General features: G+C 41.9%; 4 protein-coding genes across 4 annotated transcripts; 1 reads left to right on the plus strand and 3 right to left on the minus strand.

Annotated features, from left to right (window-relative positions):
* Positions 1–99: 99 nt before the first annotated feature.
* On the minus strand, positions 100–3,008 carry LOC111238410 (protein-lysine methyltransferase METTL21E-like). Its single transcript, XM_022767889.1, has 5 exons — positions 2,768–3,008; positions 1,381–1,520; positions 1,162–1,279; positions 931–1,028; positions 100–622 (listed from the first exon to the last, which is right to left on the minus strand). The coding sequence occupies exons 1-5, from the start codon at positions 2,817–2,819 to the stop codon at positions 296–298; spliced, it is 735 nt and encodes a 244-aa protein (XP_022623610.1). The 5' UTR covers positions 2,820–3,008; the 3' UTR covers positions 100–295.
* Positions 3,009–3,441: 433 nt separating this feature from the next.
* Positions 3,442–12,986, minus strand: ercc5 (ERCC excision repair 5, endonuclease). The gene is made up of 15 exons (XM_022767793.1): positions 12,770–12,986; positions 11,982–12,157; positions 11,726–11,841; positions 11,132–11,251; positions 10,777–10,834; positions 10,235–10,378; positions 9,945–10,155; positions 8,601–9,557; positions 8,246–8,517; positions 7,330–7,449; positions 6,363–6,576; positions 5,501–5,645; positions 4,630–4,830; positions 4,461–4,545; positions 3,442–4,153 (listed from the first exon to the last, which is right to left on the minus strand). Exons 1-15 carry the CDS (start codon positions 12,855–12,857, stop codon positions 3,641–3,643), a joined length of 3,420 nt encoding a protein of 1,139 aa, XP_022623514.1. The 5' UTR covers positions 12,858–12,986; the 3' UTR covers positions 3,442–3,640.
* Positions 12,987–13,263: 277 nt separating this feature from the next.
* On the plus strand, positions 13,264–17,888 carry blzf1 (basic leucine zipper nuclear factor 1). The gene is made up of 7 exons (XM_022767901.1): positions 13,264–13,528; positions 13,786–13,863; positions 14,397–14,857; positions 15,153–15,352; positions 15,582–15,710; positions 16,665–16,902; positions 16,997–17,888. The coding sequence occupies exons 2-7, from the start codon at positions 13,845–13,847 to the stop codon at positions 17,180–17,182; spliced, it is 1,233 nt and encodes a 410-aa protein (XP_022623622.1). The 5' UTR covers positions 13,264–13,528; positions 13,786–13,844; the 3' UTR covers positions 17,183–17,888.
* An 88-nt stretch (positions 17,889–17,976) lies between these two features.
* trmt10c (tRNA methyltransferase 10C, mitochondrial RNase P subunit) lies at positions 17,977–20,248 on the minus strand. The gene has a single exon (XM_022767900.1). It carries the CDS (start codon positions 20,012–20,014, stop codon positions 18,464–18,466), a length of 1,551 nt encoding a protein of 516 aa, XP_022623621.1. The 5' UTR covers positions 20,015–20,248; the 3' UTR covers positions 17,977–18,463.
* Positions 20,249–20,486: the final 238 nt, after the last annotated feature.

Here is a 20,486-nt window from a genome sequence, read left to right on the forward strand (position 1 = left end):
TAAATGAAATGCAAAGCAATAAATGATGGCTGTCATGTTGTTAAATGGTATTGTATTATATTGAAATGTGTCTAATAGACAAAAATAAATACACCAATAAATACCTTAAATAGTGTAATACAATGCATAAAAATATGATATTTTGACACGTCGAACTATGAACAGCATGAGGTATCAATGTTTAAGACATTTATACGACACCCATGGAAACACTTGACATTACCGTTACCACACCAGACAGTTTCCAAATGTGACCTGATTCAGGAGTAACACTGAAACAATAAAGAGTTCTCTCTCAGGCAGCAGCCTCTCCCTGCTCTCTGGTCCTCCTGTCCTTCCTCCAGGCTCGGTACAGTTTGATACTCAGGCTGGGGAGGTCGTACAGCTCCTCCAGGTGGAAGCGCTGCCGGAAGCGATCCACAAAGCTGTTCTCTGGGTCCAGGCGGAAACGCATAGCCCAGAGGATCTGTGTGTTTTCCTGGCACAGGTGGTCAAAGGTATCCATCAGCTCCTCCAGGTACGAGTGGGCGTACACCACGTCGGCTGCCAGGATGTAGTCGAAACAATGGGTGGCGCGTGGGAAACGCTGCTCCACCTCCTTACCCCAGATGAGCTCGGTCACCTGGAAACAGAGATGGTTTAGGGTGGATTTAGTCAGTATTAAACCAACATATTCGACCTCCAAAAGTTTGTTTTTTTTAAAAGAAAAAGTCGACTTTTGTTTCACTGGAAATATCACGGAATGACAGAGTAGATTTGGTCCTTAACCCAAATATACACCAAGACAAACAACTAAAACAAAACAAAGCGTAACATATCTTGCTGATGGTTGTTTTGTCACCAGTACCTTGGCTGGAGTTTTGAATGTATATGAATATATTTCATACATTTATCAATCCTACAGTATGAAATATAAATATAAACACCTACCAGAGGGATGTACTTGCATCTGCCCTTGGTGTTGCGCATAACATTGTACTGGAGGTTCCCCAACACATCTGGTAGGTCAGTGGAGGTCACCTTAGCACCTGAAGAGAGACAGTGCAGCTGAGTGTTAAAGGGAATGACATACAAACATACAAAATTTGAAAGAATAAGTCAGAGGGACTGAAAATCAATACGTCTCCCAAAGATGATCACTGGATTGTTTTGTTTGCGTACCTAACAGGGTGGATACAATGGTGACGAGTCCAGTCCCAGCTCCCAGTTCAATCACATTTTTGTCTGTCAGGTTGTATTTGTCCCGGTTGGTCTCTAAGAAATGACACAACACCATCGCCTGTTGGGAGAGACACAAGTTTACAGTTCACTGGCAGAGTTCACCCCGAAGAGGCCATGCAGCAGCTAAATGTTGGGATGAGTGTATAAGCTTGGGCGCACCGAGGGCCACAGTACAGCTCCGTACAGGTCTGTGGACTCTTTGATGCAGATCTCCAGGTCAGAAAAGCTGTATCCCTCCCAGGCCTCTGGGCCAATGACAGTGGGGAGGGAACGCCGACCCATTATAGCGTTGGCTAGCTCTGCAGCCACAGGAGAGACGGGCATGGAATTATAAAAATAAAACATTTTTATACAGTGTTTCTCAAACCAAAGTTTACAAAGTGTGATATTGTAAATGCAAAACTGACCCAAGACAGACTAATGGACTTTTTTCACAGCAGATGCCAATAGCAGCAGCACAGGTTACAAGACCTGCTACTGTGTATTCTGGCTCACTGACATTATTTACTGATACACCTAATGGTATGTAGCTGTAATTAATGTTATTAGCTGCACTTGAGCTGAACACACTACTGATTAGTTTTTCATCTTAAAATGACTCGTCTGTGTACCTGCCTTGTTACTTGTGATTTATAGAAGTTGCTATAGTTGCACATTAAGTTGCACATTAAAACTGTATTTGCAAAGGGAAACTGTTGATGCTGCTTGATTAGAAGATGCAGTAACTCCTATGAAACATCTTTCATAGTGAGGGCTGTGGATTATTAATATTAACAGGGAGTTTTGTTTTTTTATATATCTGGAAAGACATGCTTTATTTTTTTTAAATGCAATTTTTCACTGTGAACCAAAACTTAATTCTCCTCCATTGTAGAGGACTGGAAGCAAAAATCTTCATAGATGGGGTAATTAAGTTTAACAATCCCACCAGCTACGGTTTCAAAATGACTTTGATCATGACATAATCGATAACATGGTTTTCTTTCATATCATACTGCCAGTAACATTTAATTCTCCGCTCTATAAATAAATCACATTTAGGCTCATAATGCCCATCTGATCCTGTTGTGTTTGTCTGTAACATCATGCCAGTGTGTCAGGCACCAGCTATGTGTCAGTGCTCAGGGCTACTCAGAGGGTCTGACACACAACTTCAGTTATGCAACAGTGGTTTAGAGAGAAGGTCAGGGGAGCCCACAGAGCGACAATGCAAAGGTTGAGTGAGGTCCAGGAGTTCAATTTATAGCTTTTGTGTGTGTATAAATATCTCTGTTATTTTTATCATTAACAAGCAGAGACACAGTTGTTTACAGGGAATAAATATTTCAACACGACATGTCTTGCAAGCTCTGACATTAGATTTATACTCAGCTGGTTTATGGGATTCAACTTTAACTATGCCGGCATAAAACCTCTTGCAAGTTTCAAAAATAACATGTTTGCTTCAAATTGTGACCTTGACATAACTTCCAGCACTAATTAATGCCACTGAAATAACAAAGAAAAATCTTTTCTTTTCCTGTTGTGTATGACTCCAAACTCTCACCTTCTTGTTTAGTTTTGGAGTCCTCCATGGTTTTGGGCTGCTGAGTCTCCATGTCTGAAGGAGTCCAAGCAGGAGGAGGGCAACGACGCCCAAAACAGAAAACCTTTAGCAGCCAACTGCCGTTCTTGGTTTGTGATCCCAGATGAAGTCCTTTGGATTTAAGTCGGTCTGGATCCAGATATCTAGCAGGCCTTTAACCTTCTATGGTTTTAAGTTACCCACAAATACAGTGTTTCCTAACTTCTTGCTCAACCCCTCCACATTTCTTTCTCTCTCTGGGCATGCTTCACCCCCCTCTCTCATGCTGTAAAACTGACTGACAGCAGCACCTGCCCCACCAGGCTGGAGAGGGAAAGGAGTAATATGATTATAATTAAGACAGACGAAAAAAAAAAACTAACACATTTAACTAACAAATTAAAGCAGAACCTAATGCAGATATAACTGATTTTTTTTTCATATGAGTAAAAGTGTATACACGTGTGTTCAGGGCAGGAGTGCAGGAGTGTATGCAGTAAGTAGAGATCAGCTGAAATACAGCCTGGCAGAAATGTAAGGGATGTGTGGCACCTGTCTCATTCTCACTGTGAACACCTCGGCACAACAAATGACAAGTTTGAGCCAAACTGACGTCTACTGTGGAAATACTTTATGCAATATATTGTTATCCCCTCACAAATTTACCACTAATAAATAGTTTACAAAATACATATTCTGTAACACAGACAAAGCTTAATTCATACTTGTTAATGACATGATGCATTTTCAAATTTCCATTATAAATGTCAAACATAATATGACCGACATTATTCAGGAGTGTGTGACATGTTCTGCGATTAATATTTAATAACAATTGCAAAGACTTTTTTTTCACTATTTCTTCCCTCTTCCCTTTCCTCTCCCTCTTGTGCTTTTCCCTCTGTGGCCTCGTCGGCTGCCTTCAAAGACAGATCGGGCTGTAACCATAGCGACTTCACAGCCACCATCGCTGTCCTCGCCGGAGCTGCTGCTGCCCCCGACCCTTTGAGGTAGACTCTTAGTAGACTGAGGGACAACCTTCACTGAGAGGGACTCCTGGCTGGTGCTGCTCACATCCTTGAGAGGTGTAAGCGGAGATTCACCAATCACCTCCGACCCCAGAAACCCTCCTCCTGCCACAGGATGATTCTCCTCCTCTTTCTCTCCTTCTCCTTTCTTTGCATTCTTGTTTGCCGCCTTCCCTCTCTTGGGTTTGACTGGGGAAGGCTTTTCCTCCTCACTGTCCTCCTCCCCTCCCTCTCTCTCCTTTCTCTTCAGGCAGGTGACTGCTCGGCGGAGTCGCTGGCTGCGGATCGCCTGCTTTTCCTGTTGCTCCATGCGGAAGAATGAGTCGATCCGCAGCTGAGTCTGAAACCAAACAGTGAGAGATAGAATTAAGATGTAAGACGACAAAGTGGTTTTATTTCTGTCCATCCTGACTCCTTCAAATTTAGACAGTAAAACTGGAGACATTCAAGAGACAGGGATACTGAGACAGTGGGACTGAGAATGTGACTTTGTTAGAGCAGCGGCTCTCTACCTTTTTTGTCTTATGAGCTCAGGTATCCATTCACTGGCACCAATGATCATGTTTCAATTATATTCCTACAAATGGATTATAGTGAAGTTTTTTTTTCTTTCTTCCATTTACTGCCCTGAGATCTCTCTCTGTTACCTGCTGGGCGTTGAGCTGCTTGATCACAGGCTGAAGAGTCTCCTCTGTCTTCCGACTGCTCCAGCCGAAACGACTCAGACAGAACGTGAGAGATTGGCTCAGGAAAATTCACACGTTCATAAACACGCGCACACAAACGCTCATCCGGTAACAAAGGGAGAAAGGATATTCTTTGATCATGTCGAGTTGTGGGCGTCCCCAGCAGAAGGAGCTGTCTGACTGGTCCACAGCCGGTTCCAGGTAAGCCTGAGCCACCACAGGGTTGGGGAAACCAGGCTGCAGTTTTAGGTCCCTCAGTTTTTTCTTCACCTTCGTGTCCCGAGGATCACCCACCAGACGCTTTTTCTCCTGAGCCTCTGACCACCATTTGCTAGAGGGAAGAAACAATAACCAGACACACACAAATGAGCCTTTGGAAACAGTAACCATCAACATATTTTGTCAAAACTTGTAACTGTAAAGTCCAAAACACATATGTTTTGGGATATAATACATCTACATTAAATATTTAAGTCATGGAAGGGAAGTAATGTATGTCTTTTTAAAATTACAGAAATAATCAAGCTGTAAACCCTTCATCACTTGTTTTGAATTGTTAATAAATGATTCATAAATTAACTTTAACAATAAGTTTATTTTACACATTTGTCATGTATTTGACAGAGTAGGGAGAGACTGGAGGGATTAAGTGTGAAAGGTTTAGTAACACTTTACTTTAAGTCCCTCTATTTAGCACTTAGAAGCAATGAACAAATTCATTTTGATAATATAATAAAATTTAATTTAATTTAATAAAAAATAATATATTAACACACTATAAAGTAGTTGTAAGGAGATATAAGAACATAAACTGTGTTTATTAACGTACAATACTGGTGAACAATTACAGCTTCTCCTATGAAAACATATTTCATATTATTACAACTGTATTTTACTATATTGTTTGTACAGCATCCTACACTTATTTGAGTTGCTGACGGACACATTAATAAACAGAATTATCTGCTTACAACTTCCACCAAACCCTGGAACAAACACACCTAAACTGTGTTAGTGGCTCCAACCCTGGCCCTGGGAACTCATTCAGAATCTCCATGCCAGTCACATATCCGACCCCTGGCACACCCTCTGTGTAGTCACTTCCAAGCAGGTAAGCCAGATTTATCAGTTTAGTCCTGTCCAGACCTGAGAGAGAGAGAGAAAGGGAGAGAGAGAGACAGAGAGACAGAGACAGAGAGAGAGAGAGAGAGAGAGAGAGAGAGAGAGAGAGAGAGAATGATTACAGATTGACATAATCTGGAGAGGAAAGAAAGAGTGTGGTAGAGAGCAAAAGGGTAAAGGCTTGTGTACTCTGTGGTCAGTTTGCTGACAGCCCGTCACCCACTAACACCTGTTGTTGATATGTCCAATATTAGCTTATCAGATTCCTGATATGATGTGTTACCTTAGCACTATTTCAACACCCTACTCTCCCATTTCAGTAGAATAAAAACTGAATAAATATATTCCTCTGGAGCAGCGTACAGTTGGCATATGTCAGTCTGCAGATTTCAGAGACTCATAAAATGACATTATTTCATGCCATTTCGTGGTGTTTCTGCATTCAGCAGGATATTGAGTCGTTACTTGATTAAATAGATTTGATTGAAAGTAGGCTGTGATATCCAAAAACTGAGAAAAGTCAGTAAAAAAAAAAAACTTCATGGGAAGAGAAAATGGTAGAATTTAGATTTTTTAAAACACAAAAATGTATTTTTCTATGTGTATTTTGCATCAAAAGAGAGAAAGAGAGTCCACTTCATGGATCTTCCAACCTTATTGACGCTATTATGTGGTAACATGATAAAAAATTGACTGTATTTGAATACTTGTAAACACACACAGTTGATGGCGAGCACTGACCCAGCTGGTTCTGCAGGTCACTGTACTGGTAGTGTTCGACATATTTGTTCTGGCTGAAGAAATTTTTATACACATGTCGCCCTCCGAACAGCCACACATCCGAGTCGTCTGTGATGGTCCCATGAGTCTGGTCGGTGCGGTCGAGAGCTGCACACTGAGACTCGGCCTCCGTCGGCGCCACCAGGAACGGCACGCCAAACAGACGCAGCAGCTCCTGGTTTCACAGAGGAAACAGTCACTTCTTGTACAAAGGCACTATATCCAAGGTGACAACTCTCAGCAAGCATCTTGTGGTTTGTGTCTTTTTCATATCATTTTAGAAGCCTAATTCTTTTAAAGCTTTCTTCTCATTTCTAGATGTCACTGATACTATTTGCCAAGATTTTAATACATTTTAGATTGTGATTTTAAAATCTGCAGCAGTAAATTTCTAAGTAGTTTTTCTTTTTGCAAGTTAATTCATTTAAAAATAATCCTTTCCCCTCAACGGACATTGAGTAAATTCCTTCCTGAAAAATTCCCTCGCCCTTAGCAGCTCGTTATCAAAAACAAATCCCTGGTGACCGCTGGGGTTTAATAAAGATCCGACACTTTGTTTCATATTAGTGGTGATTTTATGCAGAAGAAAACGCTGACAACTTGTGATATTTAAGAGTGTGAGTGAGTTAACAGACACACACACACACACACACACACACACACACACACACACACACAGCAAGTAATACTGAATGCACGTCATAGCTCTGGGAATTTTTGGCAGAGGCACCACAAAGAAATTTATCCCACAGTTGGTCTGACACCTGCTCTGGATTGTCATATGTGAGTCACAGTGACAGAGTGTATGTGTGAGTATTTACATGTTCTTCTTTAAATTTTTATTCTTGTAATCACAATTTTTTTTTTTTTTTTTATAGAAAGTTCATACGTCGGCTATTTTCCTAATTGTATTGTGTCTTTGGTTCACCTGGCTCTCCAGGTACATCTGTCCGGTGACTGTGTTCGCCATCCTCTCCTGCTGCTGTTTCTGCTCCCTCAGGTTGCTCTGCTCCACCTGTAGAGAGCTCTCCAGAGCCTCCAGCTCATCCTGCAGCACAACACGCACACGCACACGCACACACGCACACACACACACGCACACACACAGACAACCTTGGCATCAGCCCTGGCTCATATACATTATTCTGCTGACAGGTCTAAACTGCAGCTGACCAGTTCAAACATGTTATTCAAAACCTGTCTGCCTTTCTGCGTTGCCATGCTGCAGCCCCCTGAAACGTTACATGAAGTGTGTGTGCTAATAATGGACTCTTTCTTTTTTCTGGGGTAGCTTCTGTAAATATAGTGAGACACTTGTGTATGTCCGCTGATAAATAACAAAGAACTGAAGTACGAGTATGTCAGAGATATGTTTAAGGTAATTTAGAAGTGATGGCATTACATAATTTGACCACCACCATAAGACAATGGCATGTCTATTTTTCAACTGCAAAATGTCCTTGGTAAAGTATATTTTGTGCAGTTTGGGTGAAGTAAAATCGGACATTAAACCCTGACTCTCAGATGTCTATACAATACTGTACGGCTGCAACTAAAGATTATTTTCACTGTCAAATAATCTGGAAATTATTTTCCGGATTAATTGATCAGTTGTTTGGTTTATAAAATGTATTAAAAAGCGAAAAATGCTGATCACAACTTTCCCAAGCCAGGGATTAAATCTTAAAAAAAACTATCCAAAACCACAATAATTTCAGTTTATCATGACATAAGACAAAGAAAAGCAGCAATTTGAGAAGCTAATGTGCAGCCATTTAGCTAGGTTATCAAAATAATTGCAGATAGATATTTTTTAAATCAATTAATGTGACAGAAATACTAACCATATCCAGGTGTTCCCATTCATTGACAGCCGGAGTTGAGCCAGACTCCGTCTCTGTCGCCTCCTTCAGCTCTTTCTCTTGGTTCTGTCCCTCTGTGGCGTCGTCTTCTTCTTCTTCTTCTGATTTCAGATCAGCAGCTGGAGCCTCGGCCAAACTTTCCTCTGTCCCATCCCCTTGGACCTCAGCTGGAGATCCTTTCCCTCTTCTTATAACAAGTGAATCATCTGCATCCTCCTCTTTAAATTCTTCTTCTGAGACTTCGATGAAGCTCTCTGAGGAAACACATTGCACAGCACGTTTAATGACATTTACTTTTTAAGAAATGATGAATAAGTCTGATCTGACTGGCTTTTACCTCCTGACTCGCTCTCCTCACCGCCCTTTGACTTCACATCATCTCCATTCCTTTCGTCTAGAGCTTCGGTGGACTTGTTCCTCCTCTGCTCTAACACTACAGGGTGAATTTCAGTCTCAGCACTGAGAGGTGCGTTTTGACTGGAAGCAGCAGAACTCTGCGGATGAACCAGATCCCCTTTCTTTGTGATCCGTCCGTGTGCCGTTTCTCTTCTCTCCAGCTCTTCTTGTTTCTCTGTCTGCGTTCTACTTCCTGTCCTTATATCCTCTGCCAACGCTCTTTTCTCTGTCTCCTCTTCTGACTGAATCTCTCTCGCGCGAGGTTGTTGCTGCACTGCGAGGTGAAGAGCTTTATTTCTCTGACCAATCACTTCCTCCATCTCATCTTCAGAACTACTAACAAGCAAACTATCTTCCACATGTACACTTTGGCTGGTTGAGTTCTCCTTAAAGTCTGACTTTTTATCATTAGGTAAAGACTTTGCATCATTAGGTCCGGTCTCTTCCTCTGAGCTGCTGATGACCACTTGTGGTGCAGGGCGATGAATATTCACCTGCAGTTTGGTGGATGAGCCATTGATTGGAGTCCTCCGTCCAGCTGCACCGTCTTCCTCCTCAGCCAGAACTTGCTGTATTGCCAGCAGTGTACGTGGAGACACTCTACCATGCTTCTCATCCTGGTCCACCTTCTCCTCATCCGAGCTGTCGTTCATTGCAGACTGGATTGCCTCGAGTGTACGAGGGGAGGGCGGTGATGCGTCTCCCTGAGATGGTTTTGATGCTGAGGGTTTGGAGTCCTCTGAGGAGGGGCGCAGCACCTCCTCCTCTTCCTCACAAACAGGACGCCACAGGGGCTGCGGTCTGTCCACTGCTCGTCTTTTGCAGCCTGACAGGGAGCTCCCAGACCAGGGTGCAGCTGCAGGTTCGCTCTCGGGGGCAGTCTTAGTCTTTGTGGAGCCTGAGCAAGAAAAGTGTAGTAGTGTGTTTAATATGATGCAGTCTCTTTTAACAAAGAAACCCTGTTAAAGGAGCACTCTACAAATCATGCAACCTTTACTGTACAACAACCGCTGTCTAATACACACCATAAGAATATAAATTAATTTCCTACCTTCCAGACAACCCCTGGTTTCTATGGATTTAAACATGTCACCAAAGCTACAAATACAATTTAGAGGAGTAAAGTATTACACTGAACAGTTGCTGTACTACTTTATTGTACTGTGTAATAATTCAGTTGTGAGCAGTGACTATGTAGGAAGCTGTTTCTTTTCTTCCTGTGAAATACTTAAAGCTATCACGGTCCTGACATGACTGAGTACACGCATCAACGTAACTGCCTCACTTTTAATGAGGATATAGTGGGAATGGTCTTCTGAAACCAGTCGATGTGACTCTACGCTGCGCTCCTGCTGGTCCCCGTCCTGTTGGCAGAGCTGCGGGGCGCCGCCGGCACTCCGCTGGCTCATCTCTTTCTGCACACTCTCCAGACGCTGGTTCAGATGGTTCCTATGCAGCAGGCCGGCCAACTGGTACTGGGAAAAGTCTCCCGAAAGCTAAGAGGGAGTGAAGAGGTGTCCGTGTTGAGAGGAGATGGGCGAGTGTGCGTGAGTTTGAATGATGGGTGATCTTTACCTCTGGAGGTTTCTGGTACATGGTCCGGCGACGTTTCGAAAACTCTTTCATGTCTTTGAGTATCTCGTGTTTCATTTCAGGAGGCAGGCTGGCAAACTCCTCTGAGTTGATGTCCACTGAGTTGGGATCTTCATACAGTTCTCCCTGGAACACGGAGAGCAATCTGGCTTCATATGTCAATTATCAACCAACATAAGAACATACTACAGTAATAATGTGATGATTTTTTTTTTTTTTTTTTTTTTTTTTTTAAAACATGACTCTAAACACTTTCAAGATCATGACATATACACAGTTATGAAACAAAGATATGATGGACAAACAGAGGCCTTCGCTGTTGATTTCATTTCACTGTATCACTTTGCTGTCACAGAGCCAGTGATATTAAAATACTATTAAAACAAAAATTCCACATAATATTTCATCTCTTAACATTAACATTATACTGATATATCCCCCTACTAAAACACAAAGCATTTCAAGATTATTATTTGGTGGTGATGCTAGATAATCTGATGCTCTTGTGTGTGTGATAATTGCACCTGATAGATGTTATAACTGTCCATCTCCTCCGACTTTTTGTCGTGCTCCTCTTCTGAGCTGCAAGGTGAGGGGAACACATTGAAATGATGATAGTACCAGTATTACACGGGTGAAATAATATTAAATAAAGCAGTACATTTTGCTATGTGCCTGTCAATGATTCATGAAAATTAGTATTTAGTTATTTGTTAGCTCTGTTTATGTAAAGGAGGTCCTGAAAACAAAACTATATAAATAATTTAAAAAATTCACGTTATGACCATGCAGAGGGTGGCTGTAAAACTCTGGTGTGGACTGCACATATTCTCACTGAATTACTCTCCTCTTTATCCATGATAACCAGTGAATAGTAACCTTTCCCAGGCATCTGATCTGCTTTCGTCCTTCTCCTCTGCAGGCGGCAGGGCTGGCAGAACATACACGTCGTCCACCTCATTTCTCGTCACGCTGGAGAGGCTGGGCAGAGGATCCTGACTGTGGCAGGGAAGAAACAAGAGGGATACTTCACACAAAACCACTGAGATTGCAATGACTCTGCTAAGAGAGTAGACAGTTCATCTTGTATCTTGTAGTTTTTTAAAGAGATGATCTAATTAGACAGTAGACAAGGAGAGAGGGAGACAGAGGAGAAACACTTAAGATTTTAAGACTTTATTGGGAATTAGGGGAATTAACAGAATACAAAGTATATTAAAAAGGAGAGATAGAATAACAGTATCTGGAAAGCCACATGCTTAGAAACATACAAAAAAAACAAAACAATGTAGACCAAGTGTCTTATGTTCATAAAAACACAAGAGAAAGCTTAAGCAGGCTTGGTTTCTACAATGAATGTTTGGGTGTCATGTGGTTCCAGAGACGGAGGACATAACCACTCAGCTGTTTCTGGACACTGATGTTGTTTTTTCTTTGCCATCCCTCCACCTTTACACTGCCACTATCCTTCACCTGCGGTCTCCAAGTGCAGCTTTGATAGCTTGTCTCTTCAGGAATGTCTTGAGGAGTTTCTCATTGGTCTGTTTGGACTCTCGGGTCAACTCCTCCTTCCGCTGCCTCCTCAGAGCCTGCAGGAGAGCCACAGCCAAAGCCACATGAAGTGATAGATGTAAATTACATCCCTTTGGTAGGAATGGCCTTTATCTGTTTGTTTAGAAAACATTTACACAAAATGTTTACGTGGTTCTCCAGCAGCCACTGGACCTACCAGAGTCTGCTTCTTCAGCAGAGGTGCGTCGCCGTCAAACACAAAGACTGGCCGGATGCGGAAGAAGAGCAGCTTACAGATGCGGTGGAAGAGAGTGAGGAGATGGGCGTTTTGGACACTGTTGCCATCACGGTCTCTCACCCCCTTCACAGCCTGGTTCAGCCATATGCTGATGTCTGGAGGTGTCTTGTTGAGGTTAATGTAATGGCTTAAAAGAAGTCAGCTACATCAATACAAGAGACAACATACCATGGTGAAGTTACTATTAGTTATTTAGTTTTTGTCTTATTACTCAGTTTCACCCTGTGCGCTCCCTCCTGGGAGATGACCTAAGGATGACAACAAAATAATGTTCAAACAATTCCAATATATTTTTTAATACTTCATTGCTGAGTTGGCTATATTAGTGAAAATTATGATTAAACAAATTCTAGGCTTCATGTGGCAAACCTGCTAATATGCTTCTTTTTTTCACATAAATGTTTCAATACAGAATAATCAAAGTTTTTTTTTCGACAGCTTTCATGCAATGTGAACCGGTGTCTCCAAATCAATACCACAAACGATTTCTACATCGGCAAAACAGTACACCTCTTCATATTGGTGCATCTTCTATTTGATAAAATAATTTTTATAGAAAAGGTATGCCTTTCTTTCAATAGCTTTTATGTAATGTGACCCAGTGACCAAAAATGTATCATAAACCTTTTCATATTGGGTTTTAGTGTTGATTATATTTTAAAAGTATATAATAGCTCCCATGTAATAGATCACCAGGTTGAGGATACCAACAGCAAGGATCTTTCCCTCCAGTGTTTCAGGGTTGATGGGTTTCCCTGTGCTCTCCAGCAGCCTCCATAGTCCGTGCACTCCCATGACAACTGTAACAAAGCTCACCCAAACTGTGAATGTCAAAACCTGAAACACACGACAAATAGTGAACTATGCTCGACTAAACTGAGCATTTTCTTGAATCTACTCCTAAACCACTGGATCGTACCAAAGCGGCACTTTTCAACGTTTATGGTAACAGTATTTTTGTCCGTAAAGAAAATATTGACTACGCACAAAGGTTCCATGTTATTTAAGTCGGCCCACATTCGCCTGTGACACCGCCAGCTTCCGGCAGCATCCATTTTCTGATCTGTGATCAGTTTTAACAATTACTTAACAGATGAGAATGTTGGTAGAATAACGCTGTGACTGATTGAAGATCAGTTTTTTTTAATATATAACTATTATTTTGCTGGGTAAGTCTATCAGACTTTCATGTACAGTATTTTTGCTTCGACAAAATAGACATGTTGTAGCTAATGTTGAAACCATCATAATGGTTGCGGTTAGAAGCTCGATTTGTAGTTTTGATCTATGCACAGGACTGCACAATGTGCTCCCTATACGAGACAGGAAGTTTTGCCTGTGAAGCTCAACGCAGGGAAAATCGCATTCTAGCGTTCGTCAGAAGCCAACCATATCCGGTCACAAAATAAACAGCTATATGCTGCTTACAGTGATTTAATCGAGGAAGTTGGAGCCATTTTCGCCCGGTATGTTATTTCACGGTTTTTCTGAATTCCAACATGTAGCTAATAGCTATTCTGGTGGTGTCACGTTACCGTTATTTGTTTTGTTAAACTTTCTGTTAACGTTAGCAAGCTAGCTAACCATCGAAAGCCACCGTTGTTATCATACTGCAGCTGTTAACCCTGACCTTTGACTAGCGGCCTTCTTTGAACGTGGTCACAAACACTAAGTGCTGTAAATAATAACAACAAAATACGTTCTCCTTCGTTTATCATCACAGGAAGAAGAGTCACCGGGTTTCACCTAAACTACGGGCTTCTTTTTTAGCTAACCTCCACCATGACTTCTGCTGTGAGAGGTATGCATTGTTTTCTTCATATTCACATTTCACAAACAGTGGTAAAAACGTCTGCATTGTCTGAGTAGTTTGAGACCACTTTTGTTCAAGACATACTCTCACTAATCCACGTTTCCATTGTCTTTCTTCACTGTTTATTAATCAAATTTCATACAGTTTGACTTATATAAAGGCTACTAAGCAGGGGACTGATTCCTCTTATCCAACTTGCAGAGTTAGCCTTTTTAGACTGAGAATAATATGTGTTGACCTATCTTGAGCTGCATTGATTTTCCGATCAGTTGATCCACAGAAAATTAATTTACAACAATTCTGATAATTGATTAATCAATTCAATTTTTATGGTTTCACTGTATCAAACGTTACAATTAGATGCTTTTCTTTGTCCTATGATAGTAAACTGAGTGTACTTGCAGTTTTGGACCATTGGTTTGTCAAAACTACCCTTTTGAGTTTGCAACTTGGGTGAAATTGTGATTAATCAATTAACCAAGCAAATAAAGTGTAAACATGGTCTTATTTACTTTCTACAGATTCTGCCACTGTGCCTGTCCGAGGCGCTGGCGATGGCATGGAAACTGAAAAACCGCCAGCCATCCTGGAGGTAAACACAGACACACTGCCACCAGATCTGTCTCCAGTTCCCCCCCTGAAGGTGGCTAGCCCAAAACGCAGCCCGGAATCTACCCATCCTGCTCCCCCTGCTGCCCCCCAGCCTCTCGGTGTGCTCCACTTGGGCAAGGTGAGTCGAGAGGCCTGCACAGAGGTGGAGGCTGTGAGGATTGTTGTCCCGCGTGCTGCTATTAGCCGGAGCAGCCGTACAGGACCTGCTGAGGAGAAAGGGGAAGCATGGCAACATGCTGAAGAGCAGGGCTCTCCCCCGCTGCCTCTGGTGGAGGATTGGAGAACACAGCTGGAGAAGCTGCAGAATTCGGAGCGCAGGCTGCTACAGGACAAGGAAGGCCTTTCCAATCAGCTCCGTGTGCAAACTGAGGTAACGCCCCCATGAAGCATTTTTGTTTTATTAAGATATTAGACATGCTAGGCTCTGCACAGCCAGGTTTATTGCTATTTCAAGACTCAAAACTTGCAGAAAGTACGGCTAAGTAAAACAGTACAACGTAGTTAGTACAGGGTATTCAAGCCCTTTATTGTCAACAAGACAAGACTACTGTATTTTTGTTCTTTTCAGTGAATGAGTGTTTTTAAATAAATTTAAAAGAAACAGTTTATTTCCTCATGATTGTCTTCAGCGGTGAAAGGAACCTGTTATCCTTTATTCATTTCAGGTGAACCGTGAGCTAAAGAAACTATTGGTGGCGTCGGTGGGCGATGACCTTCAGTACCACTTTGAGCGTATGGCACGGGAGAAGAACCAGCTGATTCTGGAGAACGAGGCTCTGGGCCGGAGTCTGGCACACACCGCAGAGCAGCTGGAGCGAATGAGTATCCAGTGCGATGTTTGGAGGAGCAAGTTCCTGGCCAGCAGGTTTGAAATAGACAAAGTAATTGTGGGACAAATAGAAATGGTTGGCAGTCAAAAGGGATGGGAATTTTTTTATTTTTTTTTATTTGAAAGCACCATCAGCTGCTGATATCTCATCAGTTTATGGGCATTGCTGAAATAAGACAATAATGATAATTTTTTCTGCAAGTATCAGTAAGACAGTGACTGTTATCATGCTGAATATACACTTATATGAATATTGTCTCTTCAGAGTCATGGCAGAGGAGCTGACAAATGCCAGAGCAGCTCTACAGAGACAGACCAGAGAGGCACAAGGTGCAATTCAGGACCTGCTGTTAGAAAGAGAAGAGTTCTCTGGGGACATGGTGCTCACTCACAGGTAACATAAGCACTGATCCATCATTACTAAATTAAGTAAATTCTTTATCATAATGGATCACAACTGAAAAATCCTGAAGATGAGGCAAAGAAATGACACGTAACCTCTTAACTTTAAATTTAACTTCTCAGGACTGCCTGGACGTTCATGTTGCCCCATTATATCCTTTGATTTGGCCACAGGATAAATAATATAGAGTCATAACTCCACTTCTAGCAATTACTTATATTGCTATATTTTGAGAAATTGAGCATTCTACTCTAGGTGTCCACCGTTCAGTGCATTTGTTAAAAAAAAGTACTGAGATGTGTATAAAATGCATACAAGACATATTTATATTTTCTTTGTATAAGCTCATGTGTTTTTAATGGATTACCATGAATTAAAGTTAGTAAGAAGATAACTACTGGCATAGCTTTATAGTGGGAAGGCTTGATGTTCATGAGGAATTAAATTAGCTAGGTAACGTTAATATTTATGCTCATTATCAGCTCACTATTTTTCTTCTGCATTCACAAAATTCAAGACGGCATGTGTGAATAGTGTTTTTTACAGTGAAGTTGTATTTGATATTAGAAATTAGGAGAACAAGGAACCTTGTTTTTGCACCTTCACCCATTTTATTGAAAATTAATATACAGACTCTGCTTTTTAAAGGAACGGTCAAATAATCTTTTCTGCTTGGAGGAAACATGAACATGTATGAACATTACATCTTGAGCACATAAGGTTTAAAGTTCATAGCTAAGCCACTGATACTAAAGCACGAATCAAACATTGACAACCAATTTGCCAATGGAAGCATAACTTCACTGCTCCATTTCAGAATCATACAGTGTGTGTGTCAGTGGTCGTTGACTGCCAGTCAGGTACAAATGAAGAGCCAAAGGTGAAGGACCAGCAGTCATCATAACAGAGTCCATATGCTGATGTTGCTTGCTTTTCTGTTGTCAGATCTCTGGAGCAGCTCCTGGTGTCCCTGCAGTGGGGCAGGCAGCAGACGTACTACCCCAGTGCACAACCCCTCAGCACAAGGGAGCTGGCAGCAGCCAATCACAAGCTAGCAGACGCCATCAATGCCCACCTGCTGGGCAACACCAGCAGCAGTAGCGGCAGCAGCAGCGTGGTGAAGAGCAGCGGTGCAACAGCTGAGCAGCTCTGTAGCACACCGGCTGAGAAGATGGCTGAGAAGGTACAAACTCCATATCCTTGTACAAATGTAACCATTTTCTAATATTATTCATAAACTCCAGAGGTTCATAAGTGTGTTGTCTTTTCTGTCTTAGGTGCTGAAGATTTTAGATCCAATTTCCTGTTCAGAAAACAAGATAGAACCTCCACTCAGTGACTCCACCCCATCAAATTTCCTCAGCAATAAGAAAAGCATCGGCAGGTTTCACCCCTACACCCGCTATGAGAACATTACTTTTAACTGCTGCGAGCGCTGCACAGGAGACATCCTGGTGCTGTAGAGGTCAAATGTCCCTGTCTGGCCCCAGTGCAGCATCAGAGTGTATTTCAAATGGTCTGAACAGGAGTGAGTCTTTCGCCTGTGCTACCCATTTCAGTGCATAGCACCCCTGATTGTTGTAATTACGCAATTTCAGGTTATGGTTTTAAACTGTATCAACCTGCTGTTTATTTAATTCTCTTCAAGAATATTTAGTTTTTTTTTTGTTTTTTTTCAGGAATCATGATGTTGATTGCATTTCAGAGCCATTGCAGCCTGGTTTAAACCATGGAAAGTGCTATAGGATGTGAGGTCAAGATGAGTCAGTGTTACATGGTGAACAGACACTGTAAGGGTGTCTGCTTATTCAAACTTGACCATTAGGATAGTGGGCGTTTAAGTTTTATTTACATATTCACACAACAGAGCAAACAGGTGTCATGCATAAGTGTGAGTCTGAGGTATGCCAGGGTAGCCTGATGCGGAAATACCTTCCAGGAAACTAGTTGCACCATTGTACATGTATTGTGACTGTGCAATAACAAGAATAAGTGAGCCTCTTACACTGCAGGGGACTCTCAGTTCCTGATGGTGCTATTGTAATTTAAAAACATCGTATTAATGTAATTTGTATATTACGTGCTGTAAAGACATATAATATACATTCAGTATTTTTGAAGTGTATCACCGGTACTATAACAGACTATTATTATTATAAGCCCTGATATTGTCAAATGTACACACACACACACACAGACACACACACACACACATACAGTTCCAGTTCTTTGCAGGGTTTGTCTTTTGTGTTGCTTGAAAAAAAAAAAAATGGAAGCAACATATTCAGAAAAGTTATTTGATTTCCCTTGAATCATGCCATATTCATTAGGGTGATGTTTTTGTAATTATTTTTTGCCTCAGAGTACATTACTATGAAATGACTAGTAATTTATTGCTTATGTCTTTTTACAGTTTTCTAAAGCTATGTATAATATTTTGGTTTACTTCATCCATATGGAACGTGATGGTGACGGTATGATTTACAGTGAAAGCACATCTTGAAAATATTTATACATCATATGTACATCACAACAAAATAAAGACCAAAGTAGTTTCTACCTTTCTTAAAATGTGTTGTTCTTGTCTTGTTTATAAGCCTGCATTAGAACAGTCAAAAAAAGCACTAAAAAGCATCTATGAAAACATTTTATTCACCACTTGTCTCGTTTCTTTTTACATTTCTTCATACAGTGCTTGTAAACATACATGTCCATATTAACCCAAGTTAAAACTGCTGTTGACTTCACTCATCATCCCACCACATCTTTCTTTTGCCTGCAGCTTTTCTTCCCTCCATGCTGCTCTTAAACGATGTCCGGACTGTGCTTACAGACGGTTTGTTTCCTCTGTTACTGTGCACTCCAGCAACTCTGTCTCTGTTGTTAAACCTAAGCTCTTTATGGGACCTGTTAAAACTTTGGTCCACATTTTTAAATGTCCTTTCTGTATTTCTTTCTCCAGATCTAAATGGCCTGTCACTTTTCTCTCTCGGTCCATGATTTTTGGCTTCCCTTGCTCTGTTATTGATTATCTCTTTTTGTGTCTGCTGCTGATGGAAGCCATCGTGCTTCCTCTTAGGCACAAAGTTCAACGCCTCCTCCCATTTCCCTGTGTCCTTGAAAGTGAGCATGATGCGGATCATCTGGTCCAGAGTCAGATTTTTGGCTCCTACCTCCCAATAGAGGAACTCATCCAGCGGTAAACGGGCTGTGGCCAGTTTCAGACGCTTGGCGTTGGCCAGTGACAAGCCTGACTGGATGGACCGGTCCACCATAGCTCCAATGATGTAGACCTTGGAATGGTCAAAGGTGTGGAGGACATTGGGGGAGTCTGCAGTGAGGTATACAAGCCGTTCACGGGGGAACAGATCGACGTGCTGGCGGTCAGTGCTGGTAATGAGCAGGCGGTCCCAGGTCTCTGCACCGTATCGTTTGAGCATCTCCTTCTTGTAGGCTCCGTCTGGCTGCAGGTTGCAGAAGTGAAGGTGGTAAGGCTCAGTGGCACGCCGGTTACACCCTTCCACCTCCATCAGCTGGGACACTGTGTTCTCCAACTCCTGTCTGGACATGTTGGACTCATAGCTCATGTCAAACACCAGTGGCTGATTGAACAGCATGGCTTGAGCGCTCCTCCAGGCCAGCAGCTTGTCCAGGGAGCGGCTCCAGTACATGAGGAGGAATGTATTTTTCAGTTTCTCTGTATTGTTGTCCTGTTCTCTTTTCTGCTCCATTATGGCTTCCCTCGCCGCTTTCTTCTGCTGCTGCTTCTGCTTAGAGGTCCTTTTATACCTCTCCTTGATGGCCAGGTACTTCAGGTACTTCTTCCTGGAGGACTTGGTGGTGAGCCCTGCCAGCGTCTGAACCTCCTCATCAGTCATCTCCTGAGGTACAACCTTCCCAGCCTGCCGCCACATCACAACCATCTCCCTGGTTGCCTCCAGGGAAGAACTGTCCTTTACATCACCTCCTGGTTCATTGAGGTTTTCATCACCATCATCACTTACATCCTCTTCATCACTGACTTGTTGTTTCTCTTCTGATACAGCTTTTGATCTCATTACAGATTTCCATTTGTCCAAATCTATTGTGTCTATTTCCTCTGACTTATCTCCTTTAGCCTGGAGGGTATCTTTCCACACTGGGCTCCCAGTATTGAAGTGGCGAGCAAGGACGGATACTTGATGATGACAAACTGGGAGAAGCCTCATGAGCTGCCTCTTGGCAACACAGGATGCCACAGAACGACTGCATCTGTATAGTTCCTGAAAAGTCTGGGTGGTGAAGAGCCGTAACATCGCAATGAATGACTCTTAACTGCAGCTATGTACTGAAACTAGGAAATACAGGCTGCCACTACGTCTTGAAGAATTTAAACGGAACAAAAAAAGTTACCGATGTTACTCTGCTTCTTTTCCATTTTATAAAAACATTAGAAGTGATAGCTGCACGCTGTCAAATGTCTTCAATATTCCCCAATTTGACTTCATTGGTCTCTACGTCCACGCTTGTCAAAAATAAGGCGAAGGTCACGTTGCCGCACGGTGTCACACTATAAAATGTCGTAGCGAAATGACACTGCTTACCTGGTCTTAAATCTTTATCACTGTTTTCTTATTGTAACAAAATGTTTTAACCGATAAAATGTACTATAACTTTAATTATTTAGCGTCGATATAAATGGCATTAACAAAAATATTGAAATTTACAATAACGTTAATTTGCTGTTGTTTCCAGGTGGAATTTTACAGTGTTGTACGGCAAGGAACG

The sequence above is a fragment of the Seriola dumerili genome, unplaced genomic scaffold (assembly GCF_002260705.1).
Source record: "Seriola dumerili isolate Sdu_G_001 unplaced genomic scaffold, Sdu_1.0 BDQW01001299.1, whole genome shotgun sequence".
NCBI classification, from domain to species: Eukaryota; Metazoa; Chordata; class Actinopteri; order Carangiformes; family Carangidae; genus Seriola; species Seriola dumerili.